The sequence below is a fragment of the Calonectris borealis genome, chromosome 6 (assembly GCF_964195595.1).
Source record: "Calonectris borealis chromosome 6, bCalBor7.hap1.2, whole genome shotgun sequence".
Classification (NCBI taxonomy): Eukaryota; Metazoa; Chordata; class Aves; order Procellariiformes; family Procellariidae; genus Calonectris; species Calonectris borealis.
This window is the reverse complement of record NC_134317.1, coordinates 36,884,737-36,903,886: the sequence shown is the minus strand read 5'-3', so window position 1 is coordinate 36,903,886 and position 19,150 is coordinate 36,884,737. Positions and strand designations below refer to the sequence as shown.

The 19,150-nt window shown below is 39.6% G+C and overlaps 1 protein-coding gene across 2 annotated transcripts in view; it reads left to right on the top strand.

Annotated features, from left to right (window-relative positions):
* ITGAV (integrin subunit alpha V) overlaps positions 1–19,150 on the top strand; it is a 66,775-nt gene that overhangs the window by 9,042 nt on the left and 38,583 nt on the right. Inside the window, exons 1-2 of one of the 2 annotated variants that reach the window (XM_075153690.1) lie at positions 6,673–6,997; positions 11,509–11,636. In XM_075153690.1, coding sequence (XP_075009791.1) covers positions 6,846–6,997; positions 11,509–11,636 — 280 coding nt within the window. In that variant the 5' untranslated portion in view covers positions 6,673–6,845. Of the gene's footprint in view, positions 1–6,672; positions 6,998–11,508; positions 11,637–19,150 lie in introns of those variants that run through there. The other variant, XM_075153691.1, reaches the window with a different exon arrangement.

Below are 19,150 nucleotides of genomic sequence, written 5' to 3'. Positions count from 1 at the left end.
AGAAAGCATGGTACTTAAAATTGTATGAAAACAATGACAGGCAAAAGAAGGGAAAGGCTGTTAGGAAAGAAATTTAGATGCAACTAGGAAGAAGATGATGGATGAATAATGATTTCTTCCTCACCTTTGGGGAACTGTACAAAAGCAGTATGTTCTAGAAGATCTTTTGTGAATGTAAAAAGGTAGAGTTTGTGGCATATGGTGAGCAATTTACCTTCTCTGGAAAGGAAGAAAAAGGTGGAGGAGAAAGTGATGAAGAGATAGTAGGGATGATTTATTCAAGTGTGATATTAGCACTCATGTATTAATTGTGCCTGCTGCCTATTTACTAGCTCTGCAGGATAAAAACAAAAGGGTGGATTAAGCAGCAGCGCAGGTCTAATCTGAAGACGGAATCAGCCCATAAAGGAGCTGCCACTGCAGCAGTAACTAGCATAGGGAGCTGGAGCTTTTTCATCTAGCTTTTTCATCCACTAGATGAAAACAGCGTAACACCTATGTTGCTGTTTCAATAGGGTAGGAGAAGCAGAAATACAGAAACACCTTCTGTACACAATACACATGAGAGATGAAAGAGCAAAGAGAGCCTGTGATTTCGGTATTTCCTCTCCTCTGTTTTCTTCTCCTACTCTAGAAGCAGAAAGCCAACTCCATTATATTCTCTAGATTAGCAAATTCTCCCCATCCCCTTCTAGAAAGCTCTGCTGAGACCTTTCCCACCAGAAGACATGAGACCCTGATCTCTCCCTGCCTGTCTCCTGAAAGCTCCTTAGCCAAGGGTGCTGCGCTGATTCCAGAGGTAGGTATGGCAACTTCCCAGGGTTTCCCCTCTGGAATTCCCTTAATGGAATAGGGTAATACTTAACTTTTTGTGCCTCTATTACATCTCATATATGCATGGATATTATGAAAACATTTTTGAGACTGTGTAGAGAATATTAGAGATTGGGTTTTTTTCCTGATCCGTTTCTCCTTTATTACATTATTTCCTGTTGATCCTTTTCTCTAGAGTAAAAATACTGTTTAAAAATATCGTTTAAAAATATCTTTTAAAAATGCTTAAGTCTTTGGGAGCGTTACTGAGTGACATCAGGATATGTTTGTTAGATCCGCAGAAGTGCTCTGTGAAGCAAAAACTGAGACACACACATGATTTTGATGACTAATTTTGTCAGACTGAAGAAATATGAATCCTTTTGTAAATCAAGCAGAGCTGTCCCTGAATTTGATGCTATGAAATCCTAATGTAAAATAAAGGCCTGGTAAGTAACTAGCATTCCGTAAAACACAAAAAGGGGATGGTGGAAAGACATTGACTAATACTGAAGTAATACAGCTATCAGTACTGAACAAATCAGAAAAAAATCCTGGTATGACTCGCTTCCTTTTGAACTGGAAGATTTCGAACACTATTCTGTGAGTTGTTCACCAGCTAGAAGCTGATTTTAAAAACACAGTCATACTCTTAATGTCCTAAAAAAAAAAAACATTGCCCTATAGCCTGTGGCTAAGGACAGCTTTTGCGTAACAACTGGATGAGATTTTGCTGATGTGGTTAATTGCTCATAGGAGCAGTAAGGCAAATCAAGCTTACAACATTGCTGTAGTGGTTTCCTCGTGTTTCTCACTACATAGTGCTTCCATAGTTTTCAAATTTAATGTTTTTTTCAGGAAAATGAACATTAAACGAAATAGAAACAAAAGGCATCAACTGACCAAAACAAAATAATATGTAAAGTCCATCTTTTTTGTCAAGTTAGGATTGCTTTCTACTGCCTTGTTAGAAACTGAGTTACTTCTTAAAAGATCTGTCCTGGGCAGCTAAGCTGCTTTACAGGTCCAAGTGTCTGGATGGCACAAGAGCAAAATATGTAGTAAAACTCATGTCAGTAAAGGCTTTTCTGGGAGATTAATAGTAGTATTGAAAGGTAATCCTTTCTTTGCTCCAGATATTAATACTACTGATACTGTAAAGCACTGGATCTGCTAAGAGGCTGAAGCTTATCACTTACATACAGGACATCTTGCTGAGCCTTTTAAGTAAGACCATGGTGGCTTGCACATTCGCAATTTCTACCAAATTACAGGACTCTGTCCATTTCTTGCTGATGAGCGTATGTCATGAGGAGGAGACGTAATTGCAAAGGAAAAATATTCTGAAATACTCTATCCATGTTACAGGCTGGAGACTCAGGAATAGCAAAAACATGAGTACTTGTCTGCCAGAAGTGCTTTACATCTTGCAAAGTTTTATTCAGCTGTGTTAATAACTAGTTGTATGAGTCAAAACTAAGAAAATTAACAACTTGTAACAGGAAATTAGTTTTATCTATTGAATAACAGAAATAAGTTCTTTAGACTTCAAAGAATTCCAAAATAATTTTATTCAATTATAAATACAGATAAAAATTTTGGTGCCTTGTTAAAAAGAATCCCAGTTCTTCTGCCCACTTCTTAGTGGTTAATTTTCATCACTAAATATCTTAGTCAGTAGCCTGTAAAACGAAAACTAGAGATAACAGCAAATATAGAACCATGTAATTCACTTGTTTACATTCTGTAATATGTTCTCAGTAGCTGTTATCTATTTGTTAGTCATGCTGAGAACTAAACAAGCTAGTAAAGAAAAATTGCATCTTCACTGAAAAGGTGTTTCCTGTTTTAAATTAAGAGCAAAGTCTGTTTTAGGCTTTCATTCCTCTGTCCATGATTCTGTCAGACATAGTAGCTCAGTGCAAGCAATGGAATCTATCACTCGGTCTCTTCTGCAACAGAAAATACTTTCCTTCATTTACAGGAAGCTTGCTTTGATTAGAAGTATAATCCCAAGCCTGTACACTTGAGTTTTTTCCCATGTTGAGGCTGGGGGGTGTAATACCATATAGGGAGATGTGACTATGCTCTCAGGCTGGCTAGACTGATTGACTATGATTGTGCTCTGAATTAAGGCCAGACAGCAGCAACGCCACTACTTCCGCTTGCAACTGGTGACTAAACTCGTCGGGAGCGGAGCAGGGCGCTCAGTGCTGAGTCAGGAAAGTAACAGGCTGCTTTACCTTTCTTGGCCCAAATGATGGGAGAAAGCAGATAGGTATGAAACAGCTGTTGAAAAAGCAATTATCTTCTTGAAAGAGGAAATGGTTTGAAAAGAGATTTCCCTAAGGATGAGTAACCCCTAACTCTGTGTAAAGTCTGAGTTTTTCCTCTGGCCTGTCTTTTAGCAATTTGCTGGCAACGAGCAGTAGTGCTGCACAGCCAATCCTTAGGAAGCTTAGATTTGGTAAAACAATTCTAATATCTTAAAAATAACTTATCCTTCACTGCTTGTGTAATGTTGTGAAGTTAAATAATCAAGTAGAGAAAGTAAATCCTCCTTTTCCCTAAGCTACTGACTTACTGATCAAAGTACACACAAAACACACTCTTCTTTCTTTAGTTTATTGCCCTGTCTATTTGCTAGAATTTGGGAACTTAGTAACCCATCTGCAGTTTAGCTTTGATCAGGTCTGTAGTATAACAGCTGTGAGAGTAGTCAGTAAATAACAATAAAAGTTAATCTTACTAATATTTTTTTTTTTACCTATGAAAAGGCAGCATATTTGGGAAAATTATCAAAAGTATCAAGTCTAGATATAGGAACTCTCGTCCTATTCTTGCTATAATAAAAATTTTTCAGTTGGCTTCCTTAAGGAATTATTATTATCACTTGGTAGCAAGAACAAGTGACTGGAACACAGGATTACCTGGTTCTTCTTTCTGGCTCTGCCAGGGATTTAATTGAACAAAACAATTTATCTTCTGTGTACTGTTGTTTGTCAAGCTGTGATTTTCTTTACTTCAGACAGGGAAGTTGTCAGAATGAATAAATGGAAATGTTTGGGGGGGTTCTTCCTTTGTAGACCATGAGATTGCTGAAAAACCTAGTTTTAAAATAGACTTTTTTTGAAGTATAAATATGAAAAATATGTATTATTTATTGCTTACAAGGGAGCAACAGTGCTGCAGGGTTGCGCAAGTATCAAGGCTACGCATGTATTTCTAGATGGGAGTTCAGACCTAAAGCATTTTTTAAATGAAAAACTCTTAACTCGCAACCCCTTTTCAATGAAAACAATTTATTGTGAAATCCTCTCTCACTTTCTATCCTTGTTTTCTTTTTCCCCTTTTATTGGTAATTTTTCCAAATGAGCTTGTAAAAAAATTTTAACAGTAGGTAAGTAGAAGTAGGATTGTCAAGAATCCATGGTGTACAATACACCTTACATATTTTACATCCAGCCTTTAAAAGGTTGCCATTACTCAGCCTCTTTCTCTTAATCTAAGTAATCTTGAAACCAACAGAAAATACAATAATTTAGCTTGCATGTTAATGTAAAATCTGACTGTATTAAGATATAACAATATTGAAGTTTTTAATTTAAAGCAACTTTCTCTATTCATTTAGTGAGAAATTTAAATGATTACCCAATATCAATGTTCAGTTCTTCCCCTTGGAATCCTTTATACATTACACATTTTTTTTTCTTGTAAGCCTAAATATCATGGTATCAGTGAATGTAGGCTGATTGGACATTACTTAAAACAAAACAAAACAAAACCAACCCAAACAAACAAACAAAAAACCCAAAACCACCCCTCCCCGCCCCCCCAACAACAGTGACTACAAATTTGCACTTCAAGGGAAAACAGGAAACTGATACTAATTCTGAGATGTGATTCATTAGTTGGTGATGAAGAAAGAACTTCTTTTTTTGTGAAAGGTCCTTAGGTTCTTTGAAGGAATAATTAATTAAAAGGAAAAGATGACAATGTTAAATGCACCTAGTTCAAAGTTTTAATATACTACTTTGTCTACATTGAATTAAGCCAATTGCATCAAAACTTCAGGAATATTTAATGATTATTAAATCATGTCTCTCTTCAGTAGGTTAACTAGCAGTTCTTTTACAAACATTATGTTTCTGACTGTATTGAGTAAGTTGCCTACCAGTGTTCCTGATTATTTTAATTATTTTCTGCCATGATGATTGCTGTCCATTGAAAACATTTTCAGTAAGTGGCTTCTAATTTTGCTTGCTCTGAATCTTGTTAGCTCTATCTGATGCACCTGACTTTTTAGAACTGAACCTGCAAAAGTCCACTTAGTCAATTTAACAGATTTCAAAGTAAAATGATCTCATGTAGAATTTAAGTCCAAAATTTCACCAGTGGTTCCCATATCCAGTTCAAAAGGTTTGGGGGGAGTTATGCCTGTATTTTACGAAGACACTCTAACTGATGTAATTTCCATTCTTTAAATTGAACAAGCCCTTTAAGGTAGGATTTTCAACTTCTTGTTGCAGCTATTGTGCTAGAATTCATCACTTCTGTTATAGACACCTCAGCATAATCTTTCCACAACGTGATGTCTTTTCTCAGGCTTTTTCTTGTATAGCTTTGTGGGTTTTCATATGCTTATTTTATAAATTATTTTCTTTCAGGATTCCCTTAACTCTGAAAGAGTCCCTTGGTAAATATGTACGGGATATTTTTAACTTGTATTTAGTGCTTGAAACATCATTATTTGTTCCTTTGTTTTTTATCATGCTCACATGAGAAAAGCAAAGCTAAAAGTTTAGACTTTTGGTGGCAATAGTGTGAAACTGATTACATGGTAACAGTATTGGGTTTTATGAATTAATACTCTGAATTAGTATGAGTTAATTCCACTTTATAGGTGTTTCAGCATGTTTTCTTTTTCCTGAAACACTGCTATACTGAGCAGATGTTGAACTCTGCTGTAGGCTGATGCAGGTAAGGCTATGAGGGATTTGATAGCAAAGCCCACAACTGCCTGAGCTACCACGACAGTGCTAAACTCCTCTTATTAGTGACAGATGATATAAGGGCCACAAACTGCAACTGAAGAGGTTCAAGCTGGACGGCAGACACTTCTTCCCCAGATGGGTAGTGCAGTGGTAAAACAGGAGGCGAGATCTCAATCTGGGAGGTTTTACAGACCCAGCACTACACAGCCCTGCACCTGCTGCTTGGCATCCCTGCCACTGGTAGGGGTGCTGCAGGGCTCTGCTATGACCCTGGGATTTTATATTACTTCATTTAATATCCTATTTGAAAGTCGTTGGCTTTTTCTTCCATGGATGGGTCCATACTGGCACTTCACTCTTTGCTTGTGTTAACAGCTTTCCTGAAACAGATTGTCTCCAAGACTTGGTAAGAAAGGCTTTACTGAGAGTGTCTTACCAAGAAAGACTTTGTAAGACAAAGTATGGATGTGTCCCCCTCTTCTTATTTCTAGCGCTTCTCAACAGCACTTCACCTCTTCAAGGGTTCGGGTCCAGCAGAAACTGTTTTAAGGCTCAGGTGCATTAACCAAAGGGAGAGCACAGGGCAAGTACTTGTCGTAGTGGTCCCCGTCCCCGCCCCCCCCCCCCGAAATTTAATCGCCCTGAAGCTCCAGCCCCTCCGGAGCGGGGAGGGCCTCTCTCTAACCGCGCAGCTGCGCTCCCCCAGCGGGGTCAGGCAGCGCTTGCATGGGCCGGGCCTGCCCGCTCGCGGCGGAAAGGAGAGGCAGGCGGGGAGCGGCGCGGCGGCCTCGGCCCGGTAAGGGAGCAGGGCCCGCCTCCGGCACCACATGATGTCGCTTCTCCTTCCTGCCGCCCCTGTCCCGACGAGAAAAGGGAACTGGGCGCAGGGCGGGAGGAAGTGATTCCGCTCCCCGCCCCGCCGCCGGCCGCGGGAAACTCGCGGTCCTCCCCACTCCCCCCTTCCTGAGGGGCCGGGCGCCTCCCAGGGCAGAGCTGCGCGGCTGTGCGCGCCCCGCGGAGGCAGCACGGGGCCGGGCCATGGCGCGGCTGTGGCTGCTGGTGCTGCTGGGCGGCGCGCTGGCCCCGGGCAGTGCCTTCAACCTGGACGTGGAGCACCCGGCCGTCTACTCGGGCCCGGAGGGCAGCTACTTCGGCTTCGCCGTGGACTTCTTCGCTCCCGACCCATCCTCGTAAGTGCTCTGTCCCGCGGAGCCGCTCCCGTCCCGGGCGGCTGGCGTCTGCCGGGGCTGCTGCTTCCCAGGGTGGGGGGCCCGTCCTGGCGGCCCCTTGCTTTGCTTTGCTCCGCTCCGCTTGCGATGCGCTGGCGGCGGGGCTGTGGCCGAGGGTGGCGTTGTCCCGCGAGGTACGAGAGCCTGGCCAGCCCGGAGGAGGATGAGGATGGCGATGCAGGCGCGGGGAGGAGCCCCCCGTGTCAGCAGCCGAGCTGCTACCGCTAGTTTACAGTGCGGGCTGGGGGGAGAGCTGACGCCAGGGCGGCTCTCGGAAGAGAAGCTACTAATTGATGGGAGCCGTTTGCTCCGGCCCGGGTGCGTGGATGGGGAGCGCCGTGGTGGAGCCGAGCCGTGCCGAGCCTGTCCCCAGCCGGGCTGGCAGCTCCGGCGGCCGCGGTGCCCGGCCCGCACGAAGGGCGGGTCTCTGCAGCGGGACCCCTGCGCTCTCCGGCGTGCATAGGCACGGGTACGGCGGCGTCAGAGCCACACCGGGCACGCAAACTTGGCTGCATCTCCTCCTCCTTCTGGGACGGCCTTGGCTGCTGAGACCCTTTTACCGGGAAGCAAAATTTCGTGCGGTCCGTAGGCTCTGTAACACGGCTTAAACTTTGCACTGGTGGATTTTCTGAATAGCCTTATCAGTCTGCGGTTTATGCAAACAATGGTGATAAAAATACAGTGTAGAAAGATGAAGGTATGGTATTTTGCTTCATTACATTTCGCACTTGAGGTTTTGTCCCGCGAAATCTCAGAAGTTCTGCTGTTCTCTTTTTTTTTTGATTGCTCTTTGCAGAAGTGCTGTGTTTGAGTTGTGCTGCATATGTGGGGGTCACAAAGCTGCTGAGGAGTCTAGAGAAGAAAAAGTTCCATGTAAATGCCCTCCATATCTGCTTCCTGAATATGTTCTTGTTTCATGTTAAACGAAAATTAGGCAATGTGCAGTAGCTGATTAGCTGGTGTATTTCAGACTTTTGAATAGTCGTGTCATTAACTTCAAAGTCATGGTGTTGCCGTAATGAATTAGTCTGTATTTCACAAGTGTGGGCTACATTAAGATGGAGCTTTTGCCACTTTTTCCCCCCCTCCTTTCCCATCTTAAGGAAGATCTGTAAAGCTGGAAAAGCTGCTGGCTTCCACCATGCTGAGGGGATTTTCTCTATCTCTCTCTCGATCTTTAGCTCATAAAACTTTATAAACAAATTCTGCAGCTATTGACCAAGTCTTTTTGCAGTACATCAGCTAGCCTTGTTTGCATTTCTTTATTGCCTACCAATATTAAAAGTTATCTTGTCTTAACTTGCATGTGTTGCAACATCTTTTTGTGCTATCTTAATCCTGTAAGTCTTAGTACTAAAAGAGAAAAGGTTCTATTTGTGTTCCTCCCTTTACTTTTAAGTCAGCCTGTGTGGCTGCAAAGTTATCAGGAGACTGGTAAATTCTTGTAGTAAACTTTCTTTCTTGCTTTCCGATAAGGAATTATGTGACCCAGCTCTCGTTGAAATCATTTTTTGAAACCTTTCCATTATTTTTATAATAACTATTGACCTCAAAGTGCATGGCTGTAAAAGAAAACAGTGTTGGCTTTATTTAAAAAAAAAAAAAACAACTTTGAACACTAGTGGTTTTCGGACAGCATGGAAGACTCCTTCATATTTTTAAGGGAATTTTCTCCTCAGTTTTTAAATGTCACTAGAAGTTAGTCTGTATCTGCTAAGCTAAAGTCTAGTACTGCACTTTATCTTAAATTTAAGCTCATAATTGAAACAAAGTAGCTGTGCAACTTTTACAGGAACAGGCTCTAATGGTGTTAAATTTTGAGTTTATGCCTATGGAGACTGATCTTTTTGCCTCCTGAAATAGCTGGAAATACTTGTATGCCATGTCCTTCAGATATAAGCCTGTGTCTTCCTCATCATTCAAGAAGGATCAACACACATACAACGCAGACTGGAATGCATGCAGATTCCCTCAAGCTGTTGGAGGGGAAAGAAAGGTAGTGACGAACAGCGAGCTCAGCAATGTCTGCAGTTAAATGTTAGGTAGAAAACTGAGTGAACTGTTTTGCAGCATGATTAGCAAAAGGTGTTTAATAAAATGAGCCTTGTTATATGGTTTCTGTTGAGCGTCGTGTGTCACTTGGTTCCTTTGTTGTTGCTTTGGTGGATTTTTATTTATCACCTGTTCTTTACATGAGTACTAGAGATTAAGTAAATTTAGTTGAGCTAAAGCTATTTGGATTGACTAGCCTTACAACAAAGGAGTGTTATTAGTTCTTGAATGCTCGAGCTGCTGTTTCATAGTCTATTTTGACCTGCTGGATACCAAAATAAAGCATATTTAGAAGTCTAGTATGAAAGACCTATTCCAGGAGTCAGAGTGGTAGTCTTGTATCAGGGTGCTATGTGGTGCCTGACAGAGGGCATAACTATAATACTAAGTGACTGAACATAACTTTATAAAAACTGAAAAAGGTTTCTCACACACGCTATGTTTTAAAATAATTGTATTTGGTAGTCTGTCTTCCAGCATGCAAGTATATGGAAATACCAGCTTCTCTTTATTGGCCCATGGCAAAGCCCTGGCAAGTGATTATTCCTCTAAGTACGCCTATGTAAGTTGAACTGCTGAGGATGTCAATACACTCCCAGTCTTGTCCACAGCATTGTGTTGGGGTAGATGGTTGCATCATGTAGGAGGTAGGCAATATCAAAGCATAGCTGGTGTATTCCCATGGAAATAACCCTTTTCCCTCTATTCCCCTTTCCCAAAGTGTGTGGACTAGAGACTTCTTTGTATTTAGGTAATTTGTATATTATTATAAAATCTATGACAAAATCTGCTCGTTTGGTCTATGATGATAAAAATGCCTTTTTTTTTTTTTTTTGCTTTGGGAAAAGCGGTGACTAAACCTTTGTGGAGTCCCATAATGATTCCTTTACTGGTAATCTTGTTAACAAACTTCATCACAAAGATTATCTTAAGAAAGATTTAAACTATACGATTAGAATGGGAATGATTTCTTTTTTTAAACAAGTATTTAATTTGGGGGGCTTCTCAAAAGCTAGAGATACAAGAGTAAAGTAGGAGGCAAGCTACCACTTGCTTAATAGATTGTAATTATAATAATTAATGTGTTTCTTTACATGGCATTATGATATCAGGGTCCACACCAGGAAATTTTTAAGGTTCTGAACTCACACGGGTTGAAAACTAGTAGCTTATGTTGGTCTTCATATGAACTGAGCTTCGACAAGGTGCTACGTGTTTATACCTGGTATTTACATGTTAAGAAATATAAACTTAGCTCTGTACTGAAGTGAAGTCTGGAAGATGACTGTGAAAACCAGAGCAAGTTTGATAAGTCTGGATCTGCCTACCTGTAAACATTCTCTCCAACCAGTCTTGCAGCTTGTTCAGCTAACCCAATTTCAAAACTAAATAACTATAATGCCTGATATGGGATGATAAGACTTGCTCTTGCAAGGTATATTCTCTCTTAAACAGTCTACATGGAAACAACAGAGCAGATTCTGATGAAAGGAAGCATTTTAGTTTTATGTCTTCTATACGTCTTTGTCTATACTTCAGACTGACTTCCTCAGGAAAGTGCTGATGAGTCAAGTGTGTCTCAGAGGTGTCGGAGTTCCTGGAAGATGTTAATAACTTTGTTGGAAGATGCTAAGAACCTTGTTTGGTCTGGCTTTTTATTTGGTCTGTTTCTTACTTCGCAACTTCTGAATTTTACCACCTGCACAGGCATAATCTCATAGCAGTTCCTGCTCAGAGTGCACTTAACATGTTCATATAAGAGAGATTTATAAAAGCACAACAGATCTTAACAAGGAAATGATTACTGTGTAATGAATTTCAGTAAAGATTCATTAATGTACAAACCTATGGTTGACAGTCACTTGAGTACTTGGAGATTCTTTTTAAAAGAGTGTTTACTAATACTAGGCTGACTCACCACTTAGTACCTTCTGAGCTCAGAACTACTGTTTTGTTTATATATTGTTTCCATTTTCGACTGACTTCCTTGAATTCCTCTTACGTACAAAATTAACCAGAAATTATGCCAGCTGATGACTTTCTTAAATTACAGAAGTACATGATTTCCTGTTCCGCTGCATATATACATATTTTTGAAAGGAAAAAAAGAATATAAAAGGTGTTTATCTAATTTTAAATATAACTTTAAGTAGGACAGAGTACTTGAATCTTCTCTTACCTTCTTTTGTCCCTTCTTTTTGGTAAATTTTTTTTTTTTTTGCCTGCTTTTGCTTGCAGAAAAGAGGGACCCAAGACCTAAAACCTAATATGAATTTCTCTGGAACTCAAAGTAGTTCTAGTCAGATTTAGATTTTGAATGGGCAAGGCTTTTCCTTTATTAACTCTCCAGATGTCATAATGTAACAACATCTGTGCCTTAGGTGTCAAAACCTTTGTTTTATTTCTTCTTTTTACTGCAGGATATTTCTTCTGGTGGGAGCTCCAAAAGCAAACACTACCCAACACAATATTGTAGAAGGAGGCCAGGTGCTCAAATGTAACTGGAATTCAAACAGAAACTGCCAGCCGATTGTATTTGACTCCACAGGTAACATGTAGTTCACTGTGAGGGGAGATGGGGTGTCTCTGCTCTAATCCTAGTGTGAGAGAGCAGAAGGGATTCAGATTCATGTGGGGTTTCTTGATGGTCTATGTGAATGCAGCTGGTTTTGGACTGGCAGCTAGTCAAGGCTTGGTGGTTTTGGTTTTTTTCTTTTCTTTTTTCTCTCCTCTCTTTTAGAATTCTGTTGACCTTGGTATGTGCTGAAAGCCTGAGTGAGCAGACATTATTCTTCTTTTGTTTTAACCTATTTATATTTCTCCTCTGTACTTTCCAGCAATCTTAAAACATTTAGCAGCCTAATTCCCAATAAACCCCAAGGCGTTTATTGCCTATTGAGAACATGGCGTGTGAAGAAAGGTACTTTTTAGTATCAGCAAAGGTGGTATAGGCAGAAACACTTAGAAGTTTAATCTGAAACTGGGAGTATAAGCTTCAAACTGTGGAAAAAAAATCATTTTTTATTTTTCCCCTGAGATGTAGCTTCATAGTATTTGTGACATTTATGATAGCAGCACTCAGGGTGCCTCAGGTCAGAGGCTTTACTTGAGAAATGGGTATACTAAAGCTGAGCAGCAACAATGCTGGCATTAAACATTTCACTTGGTCTTTATGCTCTGGTACACATAGTGATTTCCCCAAGCTGTGGCAGGTCACATGAGAACACACTGCTTTTCTGCTTTAGCCATTCAGTGTTGAATCCTGTTTTCCACAGCATGTTTCAGGCCAATGGAAAAACCTTTCCATGTCATGGGAGCGGATTAGCAAGACCCATATGGTAGGGCAGGGGAAACACCTGTGCTTTTTAGGTCTAGTTGGTTATAATTTGTTTTTGCCTCTGTTGGTATTTTGACTTGGCAGTCTAAAGGCTATTAGATTTATGCAGCCTTTGTAAATTGTGTACGATACAGTGCAGAAGCTCTTCTTCCAATTCCATTGTCAAGGTTTACCACAAAATGTTGTTGGTCTTCAGATTTCTGAAATGTCCATATATTTTTCTGAAAACTATTATGTTACCAGTTCTCTTGCAAAAAAAAAAAAAGTAGTACATAATGGAACACACAAAACCGGAGTCATTATCAGTCTCTCCACTTCACTCTACAGGAATGTTTCTGCCAGATTACTTAAGATCACTAGTAAACTGCAAAGTGTGACATTTTGTCTGCATCACTGTAAGACAGCAAAAATTGTTTTTTTTTAAATTTTATTTTATTTTTTTTATTTTGGGCTTATTGTTTACTAGAACACAAATGTGTATTCTGTTTGTTTGTTTTTAAAGAAAGAATCTAGATGTCCCTAATTAATAATCACCACTAATATAATGGCCAAAAAACTTCTGGTAGGGAAAGATGAGCTACGTGGGTAAGTTCTATATGCATCTTCCAATGGGAATTGCAGTGCATTTATCCGTTTATACTGTGAACGTTTGCAATAGGCTTTTCCATATGCCAGGCAGAGTAAATAGATACAGAGGCTACACTGCTTTGCTGTGTGTCTGTACTTAAGGTATATGCTACTGGGCAAACAAACAGAGTTTTGCTTATAATATGCCTTTAAGTAATGGGCATGTTAATCGCTTGAAATTTAACAGTAAAAATAGCAGGTCATAATGGCTTAAGAGGATTTCTTTCAGGCACATTTTAACTCATTCCAGCTTTGTGGCAATGGGAAATAATGCATTTGTCAATTATTCTCTGGGTGAAAAGGGGCATTGTATTTCAGCATAATAAATGCACTGAGACAAAATAAAATGTCTTTTTCTTTGTGCATAATACAATGGTTGATTCCCTATGTTATAATGATACTGTCTTACTGCCAACACAGTGTAAACCCCCACTCCTGCCTGCCCCTACCTCATAGGGTAACAGGGGTTAGGGAAGACTTGTGGTTCACTTCTCAGGAAATAGGAAGCAGAAGATTTAACCATTGACTTGTGCTAATGCAAAGGTGCTTTTTGTAAGTGACTAAATGCAACTTCTGAAAGAATTCAGGTTCATCCATCACTACTTCAACATTTGTGTGATATGATTTGTAACTCCAGAGGTATTGCTTAGCCCTGCAATACAAGGCAGATTTTTATTCCCTCCTGCCCACCCCAAGATTATTTAGCTGTTTTGTTAACGGAAAAAGCAGCACAGGTTCTGCATAATTAATTAGATGGGTTTCTTCAGAGTTCTGTTTACAGCTAGTGAGAAATCTGACCTGTGAAAAAAATCAGAAAATTTGTACTTGTGGCTTTTCTCTGTTTACCTGTCGATGCCCCTATTCCTCCTGCTGCTTCCCTGTGCCAGATAGCATAGCTGGCAGATCCTGGACCAGGCTGTGTCTGAGAGCAAGGAAGAGGCCATGTTTCTGTGCTGTGAACGTATCAGGGGAATGGAGGAAAGAGCGAGTCTTGTTCTGACTGCGTGAGGTTGTGTTTGTCCGCTTATCTCATGGTTGTATCACAAACAAATGTGACAGTAGGGTTTTACAAAGGTCCAGCAAGCAAGTTTTTTTCTCTTTCTCAATTGTTATTACTTTTTTCTTCTTAAACTTAACTAAAAAATAAAGGAAGTTTTCCTCCAGCTTTATGGGTCCTTTTCTCTTCACCATCCATACAAAGGCCACGCTGAGCTCAGCTGCACAGCAGTGGCTGCACAGAATTGGGTTTTATTTTCTAACACTTGCTTTGGGCTTTAATATCATATTAGCACAGAGGTGTGGTCATTTACATGAGATAAATGCAACAGCTATTATGTAGCCCAAGAGAGAAGGTACTAGCTGCTTTATGTTAATCTTCGGAGGAGTTGTTCAAGCCCTTACCTTATACCAGCATTGCTTGTTACTTGCATTTACCCTCACCCCAGCTCCTCTGAGGAAAGCGATAAGTCATTAAGTTGATAGTTCCTGTGGTACCAAATTTACTACTTTGTTTATTCCTTCCTGTGTGTGACAGCTCAGCTCTTTCAGGAGGGTAGCTGGGCATAGCTCTCATGCTGAAAATATATGTATTTCCCTCCCTTTCATGCCCTCTCACCAGCCTGTAACATTAAAAAAATCCTCATAAAGCGTATATTGCAATTTTGAAACTGCTGGCTGTTTTGAAACTGTTCTTTCACTGTTCCTACACAGCGTATTTTCTCATTTAAAACAGCAATATATTTGGGAAGGGAAAGAGGCATCTCCCCTTGTCCTAGATCTCCTAGCACAATGGTTACACTTATGTAAAAATACACTAGGGAATAGTCTGTATATATGTCTGTGTGTGTGTGTTTCTGCACATATTATACTAATTGCTTTTGACGTTCTGGTATACATGGTGGCTTTGGAAGGCAAAATGTTTATATCGCACATTAACACTTCCCAAATGTAAAGTTGCTTCGCTGTGGGGCTTCTGAGCATCTTAGCATTGACATCAGTTGGCTTTGATTTAACATAGTTATGACTATGTGAAAATTGCATAATAAACATGTGTGGTCACAATGCCCTCAAATTCAGGGGTGCGTATAGCTGTGCTGCATGTGCTTGTGTGTATGTGGCCAGAAAGTTAGAGTAAATTTTTTTAAAGGCTTTCAAATATCATTAGGCATGCATTTCAGGCATGCCTGGCTTTTGCTCTTACAAGCACATAAAGGTTAAAGTTAAAAAGGAACCAACCACCAGAGCAGGCTTCCTCATGTGCATGCTTTCGTTGATCCTGTTGCAGATCTGAAATACGAAGCAGTGCTTGTGTCTGTTACTTTAACAGGTTATCCTGCAAATCTAGATAGAAATACATCTGATTAAAAAGTGCTATGTAAGCACTGAACTGTTTTTTGCCTTACTCCTGTTTACCTTGTTAATTCAGTAGCTAAAAGTGCCACTGTCACAAAACTAAAGTTTCTGGTATTTGTATTCTTGTATATCTTGACTTCTTACTACAACTGCCACAGCATTACCACAATTTCAATTGAATTGTTATGTAAAATACTTGGCATTTTTTCCCCTCTGTCTCTGTTCAAACTTTCAGAGTTTCAGAATATGTAAGAAGCTGTATTTTTTTCAGGATAAGCACCGGGGGGAAATTTACATTCTCAAGATAGCATATTCTTCAAAACTGTCATAAGCATAAACAATATTAGTAAATCCTTTCCTTTGCAAGACGTTTTACATTTCACATTCGAATTACCAAAAACCACAAGTTACAGGTCAAGGTGGGTAAATATTTGTCTTCATTCTTAGCCGTTCTCCACACTAGATAATTTTGTGACTGAAAATTTAGTTTATTTTTTGTTTTAATCTGTAGCAATAGGGGAATGTTCTGAATCTTATAATGAAGAAAGAATCTGGGAAGCAAATGGTGGAAAAACTGCGCTTACAGCTTGCCGAGCTCTAGCACTACTCTTTCTACCAGACTGACTGGAGAGGTGGTTCCTCTCTTAGAAAGCTTAACAGTTGGCTTCATCTGCCAGCTGCTTAGCAGCTTTTTCCAGGAAAAACATATTTTTTGTGGGTAAACTTTAAAAGGAATGCACTTAATATAGCAGTCCCATTTTCTGTTTCTGATCAATTTTGAGACAAGGGTCCAAAAACGTTTGTTTTAAAGACACATCTATTCTCCCTTCCCTTTTCTCCTTCCACAGCCTTCACAGACTAGCACAGCAAAGCTTGCATAGATAGTACCAAATATTACTGAAAGTATTTCCATAATCTTGCTTAGGGAAAAGATTCTTAAAAAGTTAAAGGTTTTTCTGAATTTTATTTATTTTGTGGAGTTGTCCATTTTTTGTGTATAAAATTAAACGTGTTTTTTCTGTGCAAGAGGAGGATCAAAAGCTCACTTTGAGCTCAAAAGAGACAACAAAACCAGTGAGCAGTGGGGTGGTCAAATGTGCTTTTTAGGAAAATCAACAAGTCATCTTTTATGTTTTTATTTATGTATTTTACAGTTTAGCATACATGGAATAGCAGGGTGGGTACACTTAGCTAATTGTCTGACATCTAGATAAATACCTCCATTATTTCGCCATGGAATTTGAGAGCAGCATCACTCTGAATTTTCATTCTGACAAACAAAAAATTCTTCAGAGACTCATGTAACCAGTTGGAATTAATCAGACTGTACACATGTGAGCAATATGTAGCAAATTAATGTAAACCAAATGAGTTTCCTGTGTGCTTTTTTTCCAAAAGGAAACAGTCTTCATAATTATTCATATTATTTTACTTCTCATCTTTGGGGTCCTAGCTCTCCATCAGTCAAGAATAGGGGGAAGTGGGTTGGTAGAAATAGCATTTCTTCATGCTCCCATGGCTTTTCATAAAAATGTAACAAAATGGTTTTGTGATGATAAAGTTTCTCTTGCAAAAACCTGCCAGTTTTTTTAATGAAAAGTTAATCGAGAAACGTACCTGCTTAAGTACAGGATGCTTGAAGCGCAGCTCTTTATGTCAGTATTAAAAAGTGCAGTACTGAGACTGTTTCAAGAGCTTCTGCATTTAGAATAATCTGATGAAATGCAGATAGCTCTATGAACTGTTACAAAGGAAAATAGGCTCATAAAACAACTTTGAACTTCTATGCTAATGAATTGCAGATTTCTTGAGCAGATTTCGTTTTTAGCACAGAAAGATCTGCTTGCTCAGACAATGTATTGTTTTGCTCTTCTGACACACATAGTATAACAGATGGATGCACTGCTAAATTGTCATTCCTTCTTTTGGTAAAAGCTTTCCCCACTGCTTTCGTTCTCTATATCTCATCTCAAAATTCAAGATTGGGGAAACTTACAGAAGCTATTGAATACTAAAAACTAAGAGCATCTCAAATGTTTTCAGCTCTGTGTGGTGTGTTTTTATTGCTTTGGAAAAAGAATTCAGTGTAGCCTCTGGCTGCGTAAAGTTTTATCACTTTGACAGTTGTACTGTCCCTCCTCTCTTCCCCTTCCCATGTATTTTGACGCACCAAGATAATTTTAGAGAAATGGTTTGTTCTTAAATATTTTTGTATGAAATTCTTTTTAAGACTGGTTATTTTGATCTGTGCTAAAAAAGAAGAAAGAAGCTTTTGAAAAGAAAATACTTACAAAAACGCTCCTGATTTCTCCTTATGTTTCCACGTTTGTGTTGTTTTTTTTTTTTTCCCTTCCTATCCTGAAGTGGGTGATTCTAGACAATAGGAGTCTTTGTTTGGAAGCCGAAACCACCAGTTTGGCATGGCTGTATCTATCCGTGACCTATTTAGTTTGAAGTGGCTATTTTAACTGCCTTGTGCAGCTTCGTGCTGTAGCATTGCACAGCGTAAGACCTGCTGATGTTGGGAAGTTATGTCTGGAGTGGGTTTCATGAGCTTATATTTGCCTTTTGGAGATTCTGATCATTTGTGCAAATGAGTCGGTTGTTCATAAATGCGTTTTTTCCACTTATGGAATGAGGAGATGTTTAAGGAAGTTGGGATAGGTCAGTATTTTGTGAAAAAAACATGCTTTAACAAAGCACTGTTTTATTTTTAGCTGATTGTTTTATTGGTATTGGGGTGCGATCTGTATAGGGATTTCAATCTCAAAGGCTATTGATTTAGTCAACAACAAAGCAATAAATCTTGGAAGATTGTTCATTCATTTGCAGTAAAATGGATTGATTTTTATCTCACTAAATCTATCCTTACCTCAGTCCCACTGAAGTTTGATTGTTATCCTTATCTTGTGTGCTGGTGTAACTGAAGTCTGCGCTGGGCTCTGTGTACTGCTCTGAATACAAAAGAGGGCGGCAGAATGTATAAAACCTCCTCTGCGTGTTTTTGTAGCTGACAGTGGAAAAATGCTCATGCTTTTGTGATTAGGTAGACTCCTTCATGGATACTGTTGGCTCTGTGTGTGTAGCTGGATCTCAACTGTACGACAAGTTAGAAAAAAAAGTGTCTGTCTTCTGTTAGGCAAAGAGAAAAGATGCTTTTGTTCCAGCACTGCCTGGGGAAAGAAGCAGGATTCATACCTCAGAAGAGGGAAGGGGAGCAATGGGAAGCTCTGTATTCCTGTCTCCCTGAGTCATTAACAAAACACTGTGGCTAAATCAAGGTTGCTAAACCATCAGCTGCCTCACAGCATGAGGAGTTTCGAGTAAAGATAAGCTTGTACTTACTCGCTCTTGTGTCATTAACTAAGGTTGAAATCGCTGAGATTTTGGATGGAAGATAGCTAGCTTTATCCCATGTAAAGTTCTCATACTATGAACACAGGGCTCTTGTGTTTTTTTTTTAAGTTTGTCTTTCTTTTGACTAGCTGCATGAAGTTTCCCTTTACCTAGAAGGGGCAAAATCACTTACTTTGAATTGGCATAGTCACAAAGAGGTTTATTTTAATGGAAATTCTGTGAATTGGGTGACTATTTAAATTTTACGGCTTCTTAAGTATGATGACACTGAACCAGGCTTCATCAGTTCACTGCCTCTTGACTTCATGATTACCTCAGTTAAGTCTGGCACTCAAGATCAGGGAAAAATGTTTTAGTTCAGTTTTCTCATTACCATGCAAACAGGCGGG